Below are 22964 nucleotides of genomic sequence, written 5' to 3' on the forward strand. Positions count from 1 at the left end.
AGAGAGAGAGAACGTATAATTAGGATTCCCAAAAGAATAGCTGCATTCCCCTTATCCTCATCCTCTTGTTTTTACATGTCAAGCTCTGGCTGGTGGTTCATAGGTTTATTGCCAAGTAGTATATATATTTTAAAACTAACTACTATTTCTTGGTTTATGTGTCCTCGGCATATCCTGTTGTCCCTTGTGGCTCTGCCTCTTCCATTCACACTTTTTCTGCATCCTGTGATCTGTACTTTAATACAGTTTCTTTTGTCACATTGCGTGTTTCGTCACCTCATCTCTTAAGTTCATAAAAATGTTTAAGTGCTCTCCTATCTTAACCTAGGCTGTAACGTAAGCTGTATGTTATTGACTTGCGTGGGACAACTCTCCCTTCTGTCCTAGTTGTCCAGCTCTTAACACTCGAGTGATCTGGTTATATTCAGTGCTTAACTTGAGGGTCTGAGATGCAAACCAAATGTGATCACTTCAGCAAGTCTAAGAAACAGCTGTGAGGTGTCATCTCTTGTACATTTCTTTAAAGATAAGTTTTGTTTTTGGCTCCTTTGAAGACAGAACTTGACAAACATGCAGTTTTCTGTGCTAGAAAGTACTTTAAATTGCTTACTGAAATTCTCTAAGGTGAATTGAGGAATGTGATTTTGGCCTTCTTCATACTTAATAGCAGTATATTAAATAGTTAAAACCATAGGACTTAACAGCTAGAAGGGTTATTCAGTTTAGGTAGCTAAGGCCAAGAGATGACATCACCTGCCCTGGTCACATAGCTCTGACAGGGACAAGATACAAAGAAGGCAGGGCTTTAATTCCCAGCTTGTTGCTTTTTCCACCAAATCTGGTCTATCTCTGAGAAATAGTCTCTGTCTACTTGTACGCAGGCCACTAGAGGACTGCTAGACTATTGGGTTATCATCAGGAGTATATATAAGGCCAGTATACAAAATAAAGATCTTGGTGTTATTCATTATAATCTTTGTAATTCCAATGTTTTACCAAGTTCACGTTCCTCCTGATGAGCCTAAAGCTACATTGTGACCCAGGATTTATATCTAGATTCTTTCAAGATGCCCATTTATATTTTATCTAGAAAGAAATGTCTATGATAATAATAGAATGAAAATCATTGACTTTGCAAAATTAAGAGTAAAGGTTCTTTAATATTTCTTCAATTCTGATGTAATTTACTTTTAGTTTAATTAGTTTTTCCCCAAAAAACTTCCTTCAATGATCCTTTAATATCAAATTATATAGAAATATCTAGATCTATTTTAATAAACTATATTTTAAACTAAGTGCTCTGAATTATCAAAGTAAAGCAGTTGGTTTTCAGTGTTTTAAATGTACATTAAAAAAATAAAAACATCATGTTAACATCCTTAGAATCTTTTTAAACTGTTTGCTTTCCCTTTTTTATCTAGTCCTCAAATTTTAGAGATGATAGGAATTAAATGTTGGGCATTATGGTTACTTTCTTCCTTTAGGTTAAAGACCACTATATGAATATTGCCAGGAATTTTTTTCCCTTGAATGATCTTATTGCTACATGATCATAAATATACATATAAAACGTGTTTGTGGTTTAAATTCCCACACAAATATTCTTATATAAAATATGAAGATATGTTTGTTGTCTGAGTGGATGTGTTTTAAAGCCAATGACATTTTGGTAACAGTAAAAGAAACCAGAGCATTCAAAGATAAGTGATCCTAATAACTTTTTTTCTTTTTTATTTCTCTGGACATCAGGGTATGTTTTCATAGTGAACACAGTTCATTACTTCCACAAGAGGGAGTGTTGCATAATTTTATAACTTACTTTATAATTAATGTAACTGAAATAATTTTCAGGTTAGCTACGAAATTAAGCCCATCTTAGAATGTTCTCTTGTGCTGTTCAGCATGACACCAACCAAGAAACCTGAGAGATTGACATTTCAAATACCTCAATACATATTTTCAATTTAATGATTTATCTGACATGCCTTATTAGTGGCATTATATCAAATAAGCCTAATGATACCAAATTATATTTAATTCTATCAATGATTTTACCTAAACAGAATAAAATTCAAGAGGAGGAAATGACATTTTTTTTCTTTTTTCTTTTTTTTTTTTTCTTTCATTTTTCTGAAGCTGGAAACAGGGAGAGACAGTCAGACAGACTCCCGCATGCGCCCGACCGGGATCCACCCGGCATGCCCACCAGGGGCGATGCTCTGCCCACCAGGGGGCGATGCTCTGCCCATCCTGGGTGTCGCCATGTTGCGACCAGAGCCACTCTAGCGCCTGAGGCAGAGGCCACAGAGCCATCCCCAGCGCCCGGGCCATCTTTGCTCCAATGGAGCCTTGGCTGCGGGAGGGGAAGAGAGAGACAGAGAGGAAAGCGCGGCGGAGGGGTGGAGAAGCAAATGGGCGCTTCTCCTGTGTGCCCTGGCCGGGACATTTTTTTTCAACACAGGTAGAAATCAGAAAAATCTATCATCCTAAGAGAAATTGAGGATGCTTTTATATAAAAAAAAATAGTTCAACTGGAAATTAAAATAAAAATAGAAGATTTTCTTACATGTACTTGTAAAAGCAATTGGAATAGTAAGGAATGAGTTTTGAACTCTGGGAGTCAGTAGACCTGGCTTAAACTTTGAGTTAAGGTGAGAACTCTCTGGGTCTGTAAATTGAAGAATTTCAAGGGGGGTCCCCTTTTTACACAGGGGGCCAGTTCACTATCCCTCAGACTGTTAGAGGGCCGGACTATAAAAAAAAAACTATGAACAAATCCCTATGCACACTGCACATACCTTATTTTAAAGTAAAAAAACAAAACGGGAACAAATACAATATTTAAAATACAGAACAAGTAAAGTTAAATCAACAAACTGACCAGTATTTCAATGGAAACTATGGGCCTGCTTTTGGCTAATGAGATGGTCAATGTGCTCCTCTCACTGACCACCAGTGAAAGAGGTGCCCCTTCCGGAAGTGCAGTGGGGGCCGGATAAATGGCCTCGGGGCCACATGCGGCCTGCGGGCCGTAGTTTGGGGACCCCTGATTTAGACTATCTAATGTGTAAGGTCATTCTGTTCTAAAATTCTATAAAATGAGTAGACATTGGGGAAAGTTAAAAACACTCTAATGAGTTTCTTTTGCAGTAACTAGTGGATTGTAGAGATGTTCTTCAGCTAAAATATATAGCTGCTATAGTTTGGAAGCAAAGATTAAGAAAGCCAAAGTTATTAAAAGAAGTTCATTGAGAAATAATAAGTTAGAGGTCCTGACATTACAGTCCCTTTCCCCTAGTAGTCACCTCAGTCCATTTTAACTTCAACTGTACTGTTATTACACAAGCTAAATGGTGTCCAGAGGCACCTTGAGCTTTGCTTCATAGTACTCCATGCACGATGTTTTTCATTGGTAACACTAACTCTTATTTGAAGAGTAATCATATTTTCATTTTTCTGCTATACCTTCTTACTTTATCTCTCATTTTACCCTCAACTTGAAGAGAACAAGCCAAGAAATGTTTCCTTTTAGTTTTTAAAATATGCTTTATTCTTTTGACTGCTTTTTTTTTAAAGATATTATTAGAAGCAATCACTATTCTTACTGGCTTCTTAGGTAGACCTAAAAATACGTTGAAAGTTTATAAATTTCTTTTGAAAAGAAAGGGGTTTAAAAATTTTTTTTTTCTCTAAAATTTCTCCACTATTTTCTGATCTTGAGACTCAGACTACTAAAAGTTAATTCTAGTGTGGTTCTGTTTATATATTGTCACATGATGTTTAAGACATATTGGTAATACTTGGTTGTCCATTTCTCATCCTGCTTTACTGGACTCCACCACTCACACATTGGATCAGCTATTGTGGCCATTTTCTCTAAATTGCCTCTAAATTACCCATCTTAGCCCCATCGCACTTGTTTATGGTTTTATACCTTTTGCAATTTATTAAAACACTTTGTTATTGCTATTTTCTCTCCAATTTTTAGCAATAAGTATGGTTACCGTAGCTTCCAAATCAAAAATCAGGAAATTTAATCTAACAAGTGATCAAGTGATCTTTTTTCTTATTTATGCATTTCCTTTTATGAATAATAGTCTAAGGCAGGGGTAGTCAACCTTTTTATACCTACCGCCCACTTTGTATCTCTGTTAGTAGTAAAATTTTCTTACCGCCCACCAGTTCCACAGTAATGGTGATTTATAAAGTAGGGAAGTAACTTTACTTTATAAAATTTAAGCAGAGTTACAGCAAGTTAAAGCATATAATAATAATTACTTACGAAATACTTTATGTTGGATTTTCGCCAAGTTTGGCAGAATAAATCTTTATAAAACAACTTACTATAGTTAAATCTATCTTTTTATTTATACTTTGGTTGCTCCACTACCACCCACCATAAAAGCTGGAACGCCCACTAGTGGGCAGTAGGGGCCAGGTTGACTACCACTGGTCTAAGGTATCATAATAAACATCTAGCATCAAAAGAAATGCGTTTGTTGAAACGTACAAATTTGCTTTGTCATATTTCTGATTTGTTTTGTCAAATTTTAGTTGGTTTGCCATATTTCTAATTTTTTTTTGGAAAGTCTCTTTACTCTTTCTCCTAACTTTTTCTAAAATTGTTTTAAAGTTCTCAGGATCAGTTCAGTTAATGGGAGTTTTCAAATTTCTAGAAATGAGTAAATTTCCAACATAGTAAAAATATTATGTTAATAGTGCATTATAATGTTAAAATCAGAGGTTATATTTAAAACCCCTTTTCAAAAACTCTAATTAATTACCTAGATTCTGTATTATATTTGCATACATTTCTATAGAAAATCATGAAATTTCTGCATATCTTTATTTTCTTATACCCATTAATCTAGTTCCAAGCTCCAAGAGCTTTAAATCAGCCTGAAATTTAGGACATTGGGTAGGCTCTGATTCATGGCATATTCCTGATTACACATTCTCTGTTTTATCTGAGAGCCAGCTCAGATGCCAATTTTATCTCAGAACAAACTCAGCCTTAGCCCTATGCAAAAATGTAGTTGGGGATGAAAAGACAGGAAAGGTGTAAAATTCTAGGGAATAAGATAAAGGAATTCTAGACTTCACCAACCTCTGCAGCCTAGGATCAGTTTTTATAGAACAGTTTTATTTTGTATTAATATTAATAGCAGTTGCAACTTCTAGTAGGTACTGAGGTTTTGTTACTTTCAACCACCAAAAACATCTCATGCTTTTTATTAGGTGTATCTATGAATTAACTCACTTATTCAAAAATATTAAACATTTGCTAACCAGACATCTGCTAGCTAGCTGTACATTGGTGGATTAAAGAGGCATGGCTCCTGCCCTCCTGGAGTTTCCTGTCAGCCATTATCTGTCTCCCTGTGTTTTTAACCTCTGTTTATGCCTCATAAATTGTTTGACTCTTGTAACACCAGTAGTAGTGAAGTGTCTGCATTAATTTGTCTCCTGATTTTTCAGATGTGATCTCCTGTGCTTCAGTGTCAGTGGTTGTGAGAGCATAGCTTGTAGCTTTGCTCCTTGTCGTTTTTATGCTGTTGTCTATTTTTACCATATGCTTTCAGTGTCAAAGCAGCTGAGTTGTACTGAAGATGCTTTGTTGTGTTTTTACCATGTAAAAAGATTTTTTCCAATCATAGCATAACAGGATGTTGAATGACAGAGGTAATGCTTTTTTTTCTGCCATAAAGGCATAATTTCCACAGCAGGAATTATGCACATGTGTATGTTGGGAAAAGAGGGTTTTTACCATCTCCATGTTAAAAGTTCATCTGGCATGAAGAAATCTTTTCCCTTAGTTTCCTGTTGTTGTTGTTATTGTTGCTATCATTGTTTTAAAAATCCATATCTTCACCCAAATGAGAAATACTTGCAAGTCAAAAATACCCGCGTTAAATGTGTATGAATAGAGCTTGCTTAGCTGTTTACCATTAGTGTCTTTTTCATCTGAATGTTTATTCACCACACTACAGAAAACACGGTCTTTCAATTATTTTTGATTATTTATTGTTTTTAACTCACCAAACTGTAATGTTTCTATTTTTAAGGAATAGTAGATATATGGTTTTTGTGAGGTATGTGTACATCAGTTATTGAAGATTGTGCTGTGTGTGCTCTCATAGTGTTTTTGAAATCGTGATTTTTTTTTTTACTTTATCCCCCCTAAAAGATAACATAATAATTCTTTTTTTAATAATTAAACTAATTTAGTAAATTCAAGATGGAGGCGCTTTCCTACTGATTATGCTTCCACCTCAGAAGATGAATTTGGATCAAACCGTAATTCCCCTAAACATACCCGTCTACGTACTTCTCCAGCCCTGAAAACAACTCGATTGCAGAGCTCTGGGTCAGCAATGCCTACTAGCTCTTCGTTCAAGCACCGCATCAAAGAGCAGGAAGACTACATCCGAGATTGGACTGCTCATCGAGAAGAGATAGCCAGGTTGGTTTTAATGGATTGTCTTTTAAGAGTTGAAATATTTTGCCAACGTTTCAACTTGATAACCAAGTTTAGTTTTTCCTTCATTTGTACTAATAGTCCAAGAAATGAAATCCATGGGTAACTGTGATTAGTTATACTGAAAGTATTACTCTCCATTGATTTCTTTTTTCATTTTATATTTTCAAGTCCAGTGCTACTAACATATTGTAGAATTAATTTATTTTAATTACCTTTTTATTTCTAGTGAAGATGCTGAGTTAATACAATTTTTGAAAGGTAGTTAGTATCAGCTCTACATAATAAGAATTGTGCGGCTAAATTTTTAATTACTTTTACCTTTCTCAAAGAGATCATTGTGTACTTTTTAGAGGTATTTGCTAATGTTCTCTGTGGAGAGTTAGTGTAGACAAATTTTTACTCACACTTTTATGAGTTAATTTAGTATAGTTCAGCCTTTTAATATTTAAATCAAAATGTACATTTTCAGTGTTAAATAAAATTTTTATTATAACTATTAGGTAATATAATAAAAGGTTAAATTCATGCTGCAGATGTGACGTTTAATTGATAAGTTATTATGGTTGAACATTGAAGGAGGCTATAGTCAAACAGATGCTGTAGTAGTTAAAATAAAACTTTTTAAAATTTTTAAGAAATTACATTTTATTGCAGTATACCATGTTACCTAAACATTTTCACTGTATACATGCTAAAATTATGAAATTTTACACTTGACAACACTATTAAAAAATTATCTATTAGTCCATAGATGCTTTAAAAAAAACTAAACTTATAATGGTCTTTATAAATTTTTTTCTTTACTATGTTGACTCTGTGAATTGTGTTTTTTTCTGGCTGATTATTTTAATGTAATGTTTAGAATTTTTGTTTTTAATGATGATTTGCTTGTAATTGCTTTTAATTGCTTGTAATTCTGAGAGAATATGCCCTTCTAATCCCTTTGTACTGCTTGAACATTTTTGTTCTACCATATAAATAGCACTTTTATGAAGACAATTATTGAAGCATGCTAAGCCAATTCTCGTTAGAAAAAGAACATGAATGATTAAGGGCCCACAAAAACCTATAGTAAGAGAATCTTGAGATGTTTTTTATTCTTGTGGACACAGTTGGCAACAGCTGGCTTTGTTCTTGTCACATTATTTTGTCTGCTGGTGGAGATGTCCTACCGCACAAGTTCAAGTGCAGCTGGAGGGACAAGAGTGTGTGTCTGCTTCCTCTTAGGAGACCTCCCCTCTCAAGCTCTCTACCCCAAGCTACAACAACTAAATACCTTCTTGGCCACACTCACATTTTGCTCCCAAACAGAAAAGATTATAAAGGGGAAAGTGAATAGAACCATATATTTTACTTGGTTCCATAGGGTTATGTATACTTTATTACTATTATCCATGTGTATTTTATTGTCTAGAACAGGACTCTAGGGCCAGACTATCTAACTGTCATGATTGTATGCCTTTCCCCTATAGTTTGTCAGTGGCCCTGTACTAACAAAACTTGCCTTTGAGATTTTAATTTTTCAAGGTATATTTTTTCACCATATATCTCAAAGCCAGAGAAATTTTTTGTTCTTGTTTTTGTTTTCTGAGTAATAAAAAAGAAGGGGGATGGTTTTGGAAGGATAGAAAACATGGAAGGAAAGAAAGTTAATATTGATACTTAATGTTTGTATAGGACACCAGTAAGTTTGCTTAAATTAACATGAGAAAACTTATTTTCAAATAGCTATGAGTCTCAAATAAATAGAATGTGAGAAATAGTTTTATTTCTTTAAACAGTCTACTGGTGTCACTTGAAACTCACATTCTGAGAGCAATAGTAATTGAAGAGTAAATGGGTAAAGATACTTTTATCTTAAAATCATAATAGTGATTTTAATTTATTACAAGATATTTTGTACAGTTTTACTGCATAACATATTGAGATTGCCGCGGTCTGTGTTTTTTCTAGTTAATTCATGCTGCTTTCTACAGCTGTCAAAAGTTTCATTGCACAAATGTCTGCATAAAATAACTTTAAAGAATACATTTTTGAATAAGCTGATGATTATTTTTTATCTCATTATGCCTGGTTATTCTATTTCTGTTTCTTGTCCTACTTTTATTTCAGGAAATTGCAAGAATTGAATATATTATCTAAGGGAACATTTTAAACCCTTTCTCAAAAGAATTACATCAACAGTTAACAAAATCATATATGGAATGGTAATATCCGATGTAGCATGACATAAAAAGATCTAGTTAGACTGCTTACTATTTGTAGCCTTAACCAAAAAATGGTCACATAACCTCTCCTAAGCCTCAGTTTCCTCATCTGGTGGTTAGGAAAATTAAATGAGTTGATGAATATAAAGCTTTTAGTGGAGCTCATTATATTATAATACAGTGGCATTGATTATATTTTATTATAATGGCACCCATTACATTATTCTAAGCTTAGTAGAATAGGGACCCTATCTGCCTCTTCACCACTGTATCTCTTAGGACCTAGAACAGTGCCTGACACATAATAAGGGACCTGTAAATATTTATACTGGTAAGGGAAAAAGCAATTTACCACATATGGCTTCTTTTGGCCCATTAGCTTCTCTTTAAATTTATAGTTAAATTTTTATGCAATTACTATATTTCTTGCCTTTCAAGCTCATATTTTGCATAAATTTTTAAAATGCTACAACGTACTTTGGATTTTAAAGTTGCAAAGAACTTTCACGTGTACTTCTAGAACATTCTGTTTTTCCAAAACTTTCCCTGTGGATGTAGCCAAAATTGAGTTCATATGCAGTGATGCATAACTTAGGGAGCTTGGAAGTCTCATTGAATTGAAATATTTTTGAGGAAAACATCAATATCAATGGCACAGTTTAAAAATATAGCAGTAAAAGATCATCACTGGTAACAGTTATTTACCATATTTCCCCATGTATAAGATGCACCTTAATTTTGGGGCCCAAAATTTGAAAAAAATGTATTACATAAAGTTTCCAAACTCAAGTTTTATTCATGATAAAATTCATACAACTCCTCATAAATGCAAAAAAGCGGGAAATGCAACTAAAATTTACAACCACTCTATAAGACGCACCCAGTTTTTAGACCCCAAGTTTTTCGAAAAACTTCATCTTATACATGAGGAAATACGATAGTTCCTCATTTTATGTCACTGATAGCACTAATAAAGGGCTTTATGGAAATGAACTTGACACCTGGGATCTGAGCCTGCTTGAGCTACCTTCAAGTTGTATGGTCATGACGAAGCCACTGAGCCTCTCTGTGAATGTGTCCTTATTCATAATCAGTTAGCTAAGTCTTTCCTAACAAGAATGTTGTGACCCTCGAATTACACATGTTCACTACAAAGTGATGTTCATAGAAGTGTAAAGTGCTTCCTGGAGTTCTTAACCTCTTGTGCCACACACCTCTTTGGCATCCCGGGAAGTTTCTGGACCTCTTCTCAATAATTTCTCTAATGCATAAACATAAAGTACTTAGAATTACAAAGAAATGCAATTATATTGAAATACAGTTATTAAAATATTATTGAAGTGGTATGACAATATATGGTTCTTTGTTAAAATACCGAAATGAATGTTACTGCTGTGAGTTCAGTGACTGCAGTAGTTTTGAAGTAGTGATGTCTAAATGTTTTGAGATACCTGTAGCAACTATAATGTGATTTATGTTGGTAGCTAATACTACTAGTGTTTGTTGCTTGTGTTTGTAATGGGAAAAAACACTAAGCTTTTTTGAGAGGTTTGTGAAAATTAAGTTGTAATTGCTTTTTCTTGTCCAAGTATATTTTTAAAAAACATGTCACTACTTCAGGGTGTTTAATGTATATTTTTCAAAACAACAATTTGAGATATAAGGAATTTAATTTTATTCATTTTTTGAATTAAATTTTAGGATTTTGTATATCAAAGTAGTTAATAGCATTGCCAGAGAACCTTAGGTTCGGGGTACAAATCTTTAGCTATCCAGCTTATATAACTGGTTCAGTCATAAATGATTGTTTCTAGAGCTGTTGCTTAGAAGGGATTAAACTTCTTTTCTGAAATTATTACCAGGATCAGCCAAGATCTTGCTCTCATTGCTCGGGAAATCAACGATGTAGCCGGAGAGATAGATTCGGTGACGTCCTCAGGCACTGCCCCTAGTACCACAGTAAGCACTGCCGCCACCACCCCTGGCTCTGCCATAGACACTAGAGAAGAGGTAGGAGATCCTCCTGGAGAGATGCATAAGGTTCTTCCTTTTCTTTATTTCTTTTGCTTTTAGTTTTCTGCTTAATTTATTTTACTTATGCCCACCCGCCCTATTTGCATGAAGCTCTGCATTTTCCATCTTTGCATTGACAAATTTCTTTTATGTTTCATAACACCTCTGGTAAAGGCTAACATTTGGTCTACCATTAAAGGAAGTCATGATATTATTTAAAATAACCACTTTGCTAATTACTGATTGGTGCATAGTTTCACTTAAAGTATGAATATCTATGGTGTGCAGACAGCAAACCAGAATTCGATAGATTATTGTGTCAAGTTTTTGTAAAGTTTGGCTATGAAAAGACTTCAATTAAAAAGGTATTTTTGTAGCTAGTTAACTTAGGTGATAGCTCTAATAGCAAAGAAAGAAAAGTTTTACAATTTTACTATTTTAAATATTCTGTTGGTGAATATACACACATTCACAAACACGTACACACACAAGGGTACTTTGACAGTTGAAATACCGTATATACATAATATACATATATACTCACAAATACATGCAAGTTAGGCAGATCCTAAAATATTTATTCTCTGGCCCTTTACAGAAAAAAATTTACCAGTTTCTAACACTGATGATTCTACTTCCTTGATTTATAAAATAATGTTCTCAGTGGTAACCAAAAATGGCTAGCCTTTTTGACCAACTTAATTCTGGTTAACTGTGCTAATAATACTGTCTTTGGTTGCTTTTTGTCACATTTCTTTTATAATCTAATTATTTAATGGTCATTTCTTGGTTCTTTTTCTTCCTTATGTGTTGTCTAATTTGGCAAATGATACTTCATCAATCTGTGTAGTTTTACCACATTGATCAATTGAAATGTATATAAAATTAGCCTCATTGTTGAAAAACAAAAGGATCTTGGTGGCAAGACATACACAATTCTTCTGGTACATTTAAAATGATAATAATTTCTCAGCTGTCTAACTAAATCTTATCTAACATGATTATACATTCACTCAGACTCTGAAATTATTTGAACATTTCACTGAATAGATTCATTTTTCACTTTTGATTTATTTCTGAATATTGTACTACAGGTTATTCCTTCTCAGTAAACCTGTTACTTTGTAGTGTAGTGTGTAATTTGCACTGTAGATGGCAGCATATCCTTTTTGTTGGATTATGTAACTTCTGTAACCTTGTTAAAGTTTACCTGATAATGACCAAAATATTTATCATGTGTATTTAAATTTTTTTCCTTTTGTAAACTTAATTGGAATTAGCAATTTATGTATCTGTGAAGAAATTTGGCATCTGGATTTGGGGAGGAAAAAAAGGAAATAACAATATAGGAAACTAAGAGAAAAAGAAACATAATTTTTCACTGGTAAGGCAGTGTAAGTAAAATAACTCCTGTCCATCTACATGGCTCAGTTTTTTAAAGTTATCATCTGTTTTCCATTTGGGAGAAATCTTGTCCACGAAAAAAGCAAATGGATAATTGCTATATATTTTGGATTTTGAAATTAAAATCTGTGTAGATGAACGTATTTAATAAAACAAACACTTTTGAAGTGCTTATAAAAAGATTCATTGGTTTTTTGAAGATACCACGCTTCTGTTACTACCTAAGAAAGAAATAACTTCTGTCTAACCATTAAAAAATTATAATGCCAATATCTATGTTTTTCCAAACTATTCTCATAAGGATTTGCTCTTGTCCTATTAGTTGGTTGATCGTGTTTTTGATGAAAGCCTCAACTTCCGAAAGATCCCTCCGTTAGTTAATTCTAAGACACCAGAAGGAAACAACTGTCGGTCTAGTGATTCAAGACCCCAACCAGTAGAGCCCCCTGACCACCTAACAATTACAAGGCGGAGAACCTGGAGCAGAGATGAAGTAAGTAAACCATTAACAGTAACAAATGGCAGAGGAGGGATATCCTGTCTGTGAGAAAAAGTTGAGAAAAAGGTTCTTGTCTTAATGGGCAGAATGAAACTTCATCTTGACATCACCTCACCTACATAACTAATTCCAAATGAATTAAGTTTCCAAAGGGTGAAAGCAAAACTTTAATCTGAGTGCAATTAAAGGACTATTGTGAAACATATTGCCAACAAAAGATTGGTATCCCAAATTAGGAAGAATTCTTACCAATCAATTAAAAATACAAAACAATCCAATAGAAAAATCTACCAAAAAAAAACCCAAACCAAACAAACAAAAAAAAAACATGAACAGTGTTTCACTGAAGGGAAAATACCTGAGAACTAACTAAGGAGGGAATGATACTCAGGGTGGTAGAGGTACCAGCTCAGGGGTGAGGTAGAAGAAGAATATAGGAAGGGGCAGTTGAGAGGATGGGTTTGATCCTAGGTTGGCATTAGTGGATCCCTGGATTTAAGAAACAAGAGCTAAAAGTTAGTATGCATGAGAATTGTAATTGTACCCAGCGGCAAAACACTACCTCCTGGAAAAGGATGTGGCTAGCTCTTTAGGTGCAATTGCAGGACCCTAGATGGTTTTACAACATGCTGTCACTGTCCTGGCCTGGTAGTTTATTTGTTGTTCTTCAGGTCAGGGAAAAGGACTCGTTCCCTAATCTTATCTATAGTCATTCTGCCCTAACGTCAAGGAAGGTAATTTTCTAAATGTAACTGAACTATGTGGAAGAATTTAAGTTTTTAAAGAGAAATAGAAACATCTAGATTGATAGTTATCTTAAGGTTATCTTAAGGTCAGAAAGTCTTTAATATATTGTGGCACTGAACTATATAGGGCAGAAAGGAGAGAGAGATCCTTTTATGTTACAGTCTTTCCTTAGACAACCTTGCCCTTTCTCACTTCATCCAAATGAATACGTCTTCCAGTCTTCTGATTGATTTCTTAAGACTCACAAAATGCCCTTTGTGCTTATGTAGTCTCTCTTTGCCCCATGTCGCTTTCATATTCTAAATAATCTTATACTCCTAACGTCAAATCCTTGTCATTCTCAAGATCTACTTTTCACGATGCCTTCCTGAGTTAAGCCACACTCACAGAACCCCCTTCTATTAGAATTCATACAGCACTGAATCACAAAATTTAGCACTTACATTCTTCCTTATAGAATATTTAATAGTATTTCTTATACAATATTGTACCATGATCTCCCCCGCTGGTCTTTAATACTCCTTAACACCCAAAGCCATATGTTCTCTGGATTTTCTCATGGATCCAGATGCAGTTCTGATAGTCTAAGGAGTTGGCTTTGCAACCATTGAGCCTCAACTCTATTCCTCTTTCTAGCATTCTGATTTTCATGGTTTAGCCCTTGACAGAATACGGCTCATAGGCCAAATGCAGCCCACCACCTGCTTTTGTAAACTTTTATTCCAACTCTGCCGTGCCCACTTGTTTGTGTAGTATCTATAGCTATTTTCACACTACAGTGAAGACTTGAGTTGTTGTGATAAAGACCATTGGCCTAACATTTGGTCTCTGGGCCTTTACATAAGTTTGCTGTCCTCTGGTTTTGCCCATGAATTTCAGCTCTGGGAAGTATCAGCCCCATTAGAAAAACTTATGTTTTCAGTAAATTTGAAAAATATGTCTGTCCTTCCAGACTCTGCCTTGGAGCACAAAGATTGCAATCTTCATGTCTATATTCATATTGTTTGATGAGAGAAGGGCTAATAAATTTAGTATTCTGAATTATTTATGTTTTCTCTTTTATGATAATTTAATTGGAGGCATGAGAGAGGGGATCATGATGGTAATTTTTAATTTTTTTAATTTTTATTTTTTTGTATTTTTTTGTTGTTGTTGTATTTTTCTGAAGCTAGAAACCGGGAGAGACAGTCAGACAGACTCCTGCATGCGTCCGACCGGGATCCACCCGGCACACCCACCAGGGGGCGATGCTCTGCCCCTCTGGGGTGTCACTCTGCCGTGACCAGAGCCACTCTAGCGCCGGGGGCAGAAGCCAAGGAGCCATCCCCAGTGCCCGGGCCATCTTTGCTCCAATGGAGCCTTGGCTGCGGGAGGGGAAGAGAGAGACAGAGAGGAAGGAGAGGGGGAGGGGTGGAGAAGCAGATGGGCGCGTCTCCTGTGTGCCCTGGCCGGGAATCGAACCCGGGACTTCTACATGCCAGGCTGACGCTCTACCACTGAGCCAACTGGCCAGGGCCTCATGATGGTAATTGATGGTAGAATCACATGGGTTGATTTTTGAAAGTAATATGACCAAAACAATATGGAAACTTCACAAGTTATTTAATAAAAAGGAACTCCTTTGCTATTATCTGTTTCTCTCTCTCGGTTTAGTGATACCTTCTTCTGATTATAGTCTTCATCGATATTTTTTGAAAGTTGGCATAAATACTAAATGCCTCTGAATACAGCGAGCTGTGACTAGTATCCTTGGTGATGCTGCAATGCCGTGATGTCACCTTATGTCTCCTCTTTTCTTTGGCTGTTTCAGGTCATGGGAGATAACCTGTTGCTGTCGTCCGTCTTTCAGTTCTCCAGGAAGATACGGCAGTCCATTGATAAAACAGCTGGGAAGATCAGGTATGCTTTGTGACTTGCACCTTCTTGCTTTTATGTTATTAGCAGTCACCTCTTTCACATTTTTCAAGGTGCGACCACAGCTCCAAGGACTAGTGAAACCACTGTCACTGAACCTTACTGCTGCCTCCACCGAGTCCCTTCCTTTTTAAGTAGTATAGCCATAAGCTAGGTAGGCAGCATGAAGAGGGCAAAAAGAGAAATAAATGTCCCAGATAATTAGGCCTCGTATAATTGAAAGTGAGCTTTAATCACTTTGATTAATTTTATTAGTAACCAGAAACAATTATCTTTTACAAGACTTCAAACTACTCAAGTTTCATCTTCCTCATCAGTAAAGGGGACAGTGTATATACTCTTTAAAGACCCAGAAAATTTTACCTTGGTCAGTGCACAGTGGATAGAGTGTCGCCCCAGAGCACCAAGGTCACCAGTTCAACTTGGAGGACACCCACTTGATCTTCGCTGAGGGCTCAACCCCAAGGGCACTGGCTCAATGCCAGGTTCACCAGCTCAGCCCCCGAGGTCTCTGGTTGGAGCCCCAGACAAGGCACATCATTGAGAAGCAATCAATGGCACAACTAAGTGGAACAACAAGTTGACGCTCTTCTCTCTCTCTCTCTCTCTCTCTACCCCTTTCTCTCTCCCCCCCCCCCTCCCTCCCTCTCGCTTCCTCTCTCCCCAGCTTCCTCTCAAAAAATAAAAAGGCTTTATTTGAAATATGTTTGGTTTAACAATTTGAAGCACAAGCATTATACCACCATTTTTCTGGCAAAATTCACTGAATTTTCAACACCATGTGGCTAACACAGACTTCCTGTATAGTATGAGTCCATTGTAGTTTTAAGTTGGTCCATGGAGTAGTCATTGCCTTTCTACTCTTCACCAGTCCTAATGCTGTCAGACTCTTATAACACACATAATGATTTATTTAGGTCATAATATCAGTTGTTAGGATAGCAGCTCTTAGATGGCTGTCAAGGATGTTTATTTTGGGGGTTTAGAAAAATCAACAATAGATCAGAATGTTCTTATATCAGATTCTCATTATTGTTTTTTTAAGCATGGTTGTATGTAATCATAGATGTTCTATAGTTGATTTGATATTGATGAATTTCTTGTTTTTAAATAAGTTGAACACAGCATATTGGTCTTTGAAGAAATACAAATAAGTAATTTACTTACTCATACAATGTTGATGTTCCTATAAGGTAAACTAGATTTAACTCAATTAAGAAATTTAAAAAGAAACCAAAAGGATGCCTATTAATTATATCTCTCTAAAACTGCTGAGTCATGCCTTAGATTCCAAACAATTGGGAAGAGGATACCACATTTGAATGACAAAATTTTATAAGTTAACATATATGAGTTTAGTTTCTAACATAAGGATAATTATCTTTATTGGTGATTGTTCTTTGTCAAAAGGATAGTGTCTTAACTCCTAACAAGTAACAGTAAGCGCTCCAATTTTTAACCTTTAAAATAATGTTTTACATTTTGTTCAACCAATAATATTCCTTTCCCTATATAAAGAGGTCTTAAGAGACACAATTGTTCATACGTCATTCAACCAATTTTTATCTTAATTTCATTTTATGTGTATACTGCATATGTTCTGTGTGAACGAAGTTCTGTTTTCATTGTAACTCCTGGTTAATTACAAATGCCAGATAAAACTTGGGGGTTATACGATCATCTACATTTATATTTTATTTGGTTTTCAATAAATAATGAGATAAAAACAAAGAAGTGTATGTGTATATTCATAACCACTCAGTTAGGTTTTAATACAGGTCTCTCACATTGGTAATGTTGGCTCAGTATTGAATTTGCAGTTATGTAATATTTAGTGGTTTCTTTATCTTTGTGTAGCCTTGAGAAAATATATTGCTTATATATTATTGTTAAAAATGTGATAGGTTTCTAAATATGAAAGTGAAAATGCTTATGTGTTTTGATTTGTAGAATATTATTTAAAGATAAAGATCGGAACTGGGATGACATAGAAAGCAAGTTAAGATCCGAAAGCGAAGTTCCTATTGTGAAAACCTCAAGCATGGTATGGTGACTTTGCTTAACTATTAAAGCTTTGTAGTCACAGTGCTTTATTTTAAGGGAGTGATATGCTTATTTTGGAGCTCTTTGTTGGTTTACATTTTCATGGAAGATATAAATGCGCTTATTTGGGTAATTTTATGCCTGAAACTGTCTCTCCCAGGAGTTTAAAATATTGATAGCTTCAAAGTTGCAGAGGATGTGAAGAAGGAACCTTTTATGTTCCTTACTGTTATGCATTTTTGTTCTTATAATAATTATATATTATAAGTAGGCAATTTTGAAATAAGAACCAAACTCAAATATAAGTCTACATGAGTCATTTCCAGTTGCTTAATAAATTGCTTGTTTCCTCTTCAAGAATTTGTGTAGTTTTTTTTTCTTTGATCAGAGAGGTATCCTAAAACCAAGATTGGAAGCTTTTGCATTTTTCTAAAGAGAGTAAAATCCTTAGGTGCTTTTACAAAATTTTTGTAAGGTTGACCAATTCAAGTTTTCTAAAATCTTTTCTTAATAGTAATATTACTTTGAACTTTTCATCTTCTATCATAATTTCATTGAAAAAAATAATTTTAACATTAATTTAAACATTAGAAAATTTGAATCTTGTCTACTGGGTATCTTAATTTATTTCCTATCTTGTTGCTACAAATGTGGTGCCATGTTTAGCTAATGTTAAGTGTTCCAAACAAGATGGGTCTGAAAGTCATTGCCTGTCAAGTGAGAATGTTTTTCATAAAGTAAGGTAATTTTTGTCATTGTTTTCCTTACAGGAGATATCTTCCATCTTACAGGAGTTGAAAAGAGTTGAAAAACAGCTACAAGGTAAATTTTCTACTGAATTAAGTAGAAAAAGTTAACAGTTTAGGACAGCACATGCTATGTGGTATTTCTTAGAATATTCTTATTATTTGAACATTATTTGGTTAAATGTAATGACATGGATTAAAATATAGAGTAGTATATATCCAAATTATTCATAAAAAAGAAAGTTTAAAATCCAATATAAGTAATTTAAAAACCAAAAAAGTTAAATCTTGGGCATATTGCTAGATGTTATAAAATAATTTATAGCATTATACATTTATCTATTATATATATAAATACTAATGTGTGAAAAATACATAAAATAATGTGTTAAAATATGTATTTGCAGCTGAAAATGCTTATTGACAGTTAGCAATATTTATTTGTTTTCATAGTTCTTAAATTATATTTGTGATATAATCCAAATGAACTAGTGTTCTAACAAGTAGTAATTGTTTGGATGAACAACAAGAAGCGAGTGCATATGGGCCCCAGGGACCAGGAGAGGGAGAGAAGAAGAGAGGCTCAGCTCGCCTCCTGAGCTTTGACAGGGACACTGTATTAGTGTGTGTCAGACCTTAATCACATATTCATGCCTGTGCATGTCTTGACCCAGAAGTCCCCAGTGGTACTACAAGCCTATTCCAGACTGAACTGCTAATTCTACTCAATTGTTAATGCTTGAAATACCATAGGCATGATATGTTAGTCGAACCAAAGTGATTTCTCAATCTTTAGTCAGCCTCAACACACCCAAGGGTTTGGCTCTCCCCCCGAGGAAAGGTGTCTTGCTAACATACTGTTTGTTAGCTGATAGACCGGAGATGTACTTCTAAAAGGACCTCTTACGTGATTCTTAAATCTATGGTGCTTTCTTCTCCCAACTCCCCACTCTGCTCAGTGCCAAGTTCAGAATCACTGTCTAAGATTTCTCCTTGTCCACTCAGAGATCTTTTGGATTGAAAACTGGTTTATCTGGCCTGCCCATGGAGGTAGCAAGGTCTGTTTGACCTGCTGGGGCTGCCATGAGATACTAGTATCAAGGCCGCAAGGAGTCCTTGTGACTCAGCGGCACAACACTTGCACACAGCTGATGTCCCAGAGCTCTCCCAGGGTGATAGCATGCTGTGGTAGCATTTGGAGCGTGCTCATATATTTCAGTTTCCCCAATCTTCAAGTTATTCTAATCCCCATAAATAGCAACTAATCCCCACTTATCTGAGTGCTTAATATGGCTAGGAGTGTTTATTAAAATAATGACTAGTATTCTCACTTATCCTCTTAAAATAATAGAAGATCTTTTCTGAATTGCACTTTTCTAAATCCCAGGTTTCCAATAGGCACCAGAGAAAGAATTTAGGTTTGTATAGTCTACAGATCAACCCCAGAATTATTGAGAGTACGGTCTTAAAAACAGTATAGAAAGGATTAGCCAAAATTAAGCATCAGATAAAAGAATCAGTAGTCAAAACATTATCCAAGTCCTAAGCAATGTTCATATCCCAACTTGACTGCATCGACAGTTGTCTTTTTTTCCCCATTCCTTGTTTCCTCCAGTGATCAATGCTATGATTGACCCAGATGGAACTTTGGAGGCTCTGAACAACATGGGATTTCCCAGTGCCATCTTGCCATCTCCACCGAAACAGAAGTCCAGTCCTGTGAACAACCACAGCAGCCTGGGTCAGACACCATCCCTCTGCCAACCAGAAGCTAGGGTTCTTCACCCTTCTGCAGTCTCGGTCTCAGCCGAGTTTGAGAACACAGAATCAGAGGCGGATTTTAGTGTACATTTTAATAGGTTCAACCCTGACGGGGAAGAGGAAGATGCCACAGTACCTGAATGACTCTCAATTGTTAGACAGTAATTACCTGTGGAATAACTTAGGAATCTTCGAAGCAGCATTGTGTTGACTTGCACAAAACAAGACAGCTTGGTCAAGAACAATCTTGTTATCTTTGGCTTTTTCATTTTATTTATTTATTTTGTCCTGTAATGTGGTATCATCATCATCCTTTCCAACCACTTAGAGAACCCCTTGGTGCACATGTAGGAAAAAGCAGATCGTGGCAATTTCACCTTTTGTGGTTTTATGATTTTGAAATTGAATTATATAATTGCATCCTTTCCCTTCATAGATATTTTTTTGTTTGTTTTTAAGCTGTGCTGTGACCTACAAGCAAACTAAATACTCAACATTTTTGACCCCCATGTCTCTTGTGCCAAGCTGCTCCCTGAAATGGACTTTCTTCATCTGTACAGATTTGTTAAACACTTATATTTGCTTCTTAACAATAGGATTTATATTAGTACTCATTGCCCTTGGATACAATGACATATAACTCTCCAGTCAAACTGACCTTTCAAAACAGTTGTTCTTATGTTCTAAAATTTTCCAACAAAAATGTGATTTATATAACTTTGTTGCTACGTAAATTGTCTTGGGGTTTATGGAAGTGAACTATTATGTTTGCACTAAGATTTGCTGGGAGTGGTAGGTGGGCATATCTATATGTCAATAAGGACTAACTGCCCTTTTTGTACATAGGAAATTGATAATACTGTATTTGTTTACCCCACAACATTTTACTCCACTTTCAAAAGATGAATTTGGCACTTTTTTCCATTGTCTTTTCTTTCTTTCCTTTTTTTTTTTAATGGAAGTAAGATTTTTGTCTCTCATTTTAGGGCAAATCCTAACTAGAAAGATTAAACTAGACAGTTTAGGTGGTGTATATTTTTAAAACTAAGAACATGTATATTGGTCCAGTGTTACCAAGTTTATATGTGACAGTTGAAAAAGAAAATTCCTTTGAAATGATCATGAAGTTAAAATTTTCTTCGCTAGGAGACTTGGAGAACCAGTAGTCATAAGATTAGTTGATAGTTTCACACCCATGCAGTGAATTGCTTCTGTGTATTTCCCTGTAGGACCCACTAGTAGATCCTGTCTCGGTCTTTCTTACTTAATATGAGGACCCTGCAAGACAACACCGACAAGGGCTTTGGGCCTGTGTTACTAAAAAGGAAGCCTATGAAAAACACTTTCTAGAATCTTTTCTTCTCTTTCCAGTAAAGTCACATTTGGATAAATTTAAAAAGAAAGCAATTATCTTTGTGTTTCCAGAACACTATAATTTGGGTGAATCTTAATTCTGTTAAATATTATTAGTAGACTTGGAGTTTCCCCTTGACCCCATCATTCTATAAAGGTTAAAACTTCAACCTTTGAAAATTTATGAAGCAGTCTATAATATTGCAGCAATAATCCTGTGCTCCTTTTTTTTTTTTTTAAAGAAACTAACCCTGTACACTTCAGAACTTTACAGGATTTTACAAATCCTATACTGCTGGGCAAGTTAATAAAGATGCAAAAAAAACCTCTTTTTTTGTAGGGATATAAAAACAAGTCTGTTCAGTAATGGCGCTCATACTTTTCTTTAAATTAAAAAAAAAGGAGGGTGAATGAACTATTTTGGTGAAGCTAAATTACCCGTTCTAAAAAAGAAAGACTGAAAACAAGTTTTAAAGACCATGAATGGAAAAATACAAATGCTTTAAAGGAATAAATGAAATATTGAAAAAGGATCAATCCATTTGAAGAAAAAGTCAAACAGCGTAATCACCATTGTTCCCTCTTTTAAGTTGAATGTTTGGGTACTGATGGAAGTAGAAGGTAAAGAGTTGTTTAGGAAAATATAAGCATCTATCTACTTGCATTATTGTTTATGTGTTTACACACTTTTGTTTAAATATAAACATTTGACCTTTTACTATGTTATTTTTATTTTTTATGAATACATTATTCTCCTTATTTATTTTTGTTACATTTATTACTTATGTTATTTACAACTCCATTTTTAAATAAAGTGTTTCTGGAACTTTATACAATGATTGCACATTGTATTTCTTCTACCATCTGGATTGCTAATATTTCAACACTTTGCCAAATAACCATTTATACACCATTTTCCAAAGCCTAGCAAAAGAAAGATGCTTCAACTCTAATACGTGTTCTATTTTTAATGAAACCCATAAATTGATTCCCAAGTGCCTATTTTTTACACAGATCCATTATATTCTATGTAATAAAAAACAAAACTCCCAAACAAAAACCCTAAAAGATTTAAATTTACTGAAAAGATTTAAATTCCATAAAGGACAACACACATGATAGATAGCAGGCGATATGTTATCAGACTGATAGAAACAGATACTGCACTTGATTTTAGCCAAAAGGCTGAAGAGCAGTGGGGTGATATGTTATTAGAAAGAGTAGGTTTATCAGATGCAGAAAATAATTACAGGTTATTTGTGCTTGTAGCTAATGAAATGGTAGTTAACTTCAAAGTGAGTGACTAATAAAATTACACAGTTTAAATCCTTGCTCTGCATGATATCAGATCCTTTTCTTGACAATGACACTGAGTGGGGTTTTATGAGAAAAATATGTCAGCTGTCAAAAATACAAAGCGATGTCATTTTGATAATGCTGTCAATGGATCCTTATTCTTGAACACAGTAAAAAACCTTTTCAGGGTGACTCATGTTTTCAGGTGTTGCTACCTCTTAGGAATGCATGCTGGCTGCTACCTTACACAATGTGATTGAACCCTCCAGAGACCAATCATTTAACAAATACAAGTGCCAATATTGCTCAGGTATGAGACAAGTGCTGCTAGAATTTAACTGTCAGGAAGACCCATGACTAGGACAGTGAGTAGACTAACCAGGGTAAAGTTACATCTGAGTGCAAGAGCAAATAGAAAGTGACACAAGGCCTATAGGGAGGTACAGAAAAGTGTTTGTGCATTTCTGTGAAATTTCTACTTACCAAACAATATGAAGGAT

General features: G+C 35.0%; 1 protein-coding gene and 1 pseudogene across 18 annotated transcripts in view; one reads left to right on the forward strand and one right to left on the reverse strand.

Annotated features, from left to right (window-relative positions):
- CEP170 (centrosomal protein 170) overlaps positions 1-21623 on the forward strand; it is a 182641-nt gene extending 161018 nt beyond the window's left edge. For 13 of the 18 annotated variants that reach the window (XM_066381919.1, XM_066381891.1, XM_066381905.1 and 10 more), the window contains 7 exons: positions 6229-6463; positions 10551-10728; positions 12428-12598; positions 15162-15250; positions 17216-17309; positions 18079-18130; positions 19670-21623. In XM_066381919.1, coding sequence (XP_066238016.1) covers positions 6229-6463; positions 10551-10728; positions 12428-12598; positions 15162-15250; positions 17216-17309; positions 18079-18130; positions 19670-19959 — 1109 coding nt within the window. In that variant the 3' untranslated portion in view covers positions 19960-21623. The remainder of the gene's footprint in view (positions 1-6228; positions 6464-10550; positions 10729-12427; positions 12599-15161; positions 15251-17215; positions 17310-18078; positions 18131-19669) is intronic. The other 5 variants (XM_066381958.1, XM_066381977.1, XM_066381941.1 and 2 more) reach the window with 3 other exon arrangements.
- Positions 21624-22252: 629 nt separating this feature from the next.
- Positions 22253-22365, reverse strand: LOC136390095 (U2 spliceosomal RNA; annotated as a pseudogene).
- Between the last annotated feature and the right edge of the window lie 599 nt (positions 22366-22964).

Source organism: Saccopteryx leptura, chromosome 1 (genome assembly GCF_036850995.1).
Source record: "Saccopteryx leptura isolate mSacLep1 chromosome 1, mSacLep1_pri_phased_curated, whole genome shotgun sequence".
In the NCBI taxonomy this organism is placed as follows: Eukaryota; Metazoa; Chordata; class Mammalia; order Chiroptera; family Emballonuridae; genus Saccopteryx; species Saccopteryx leptura.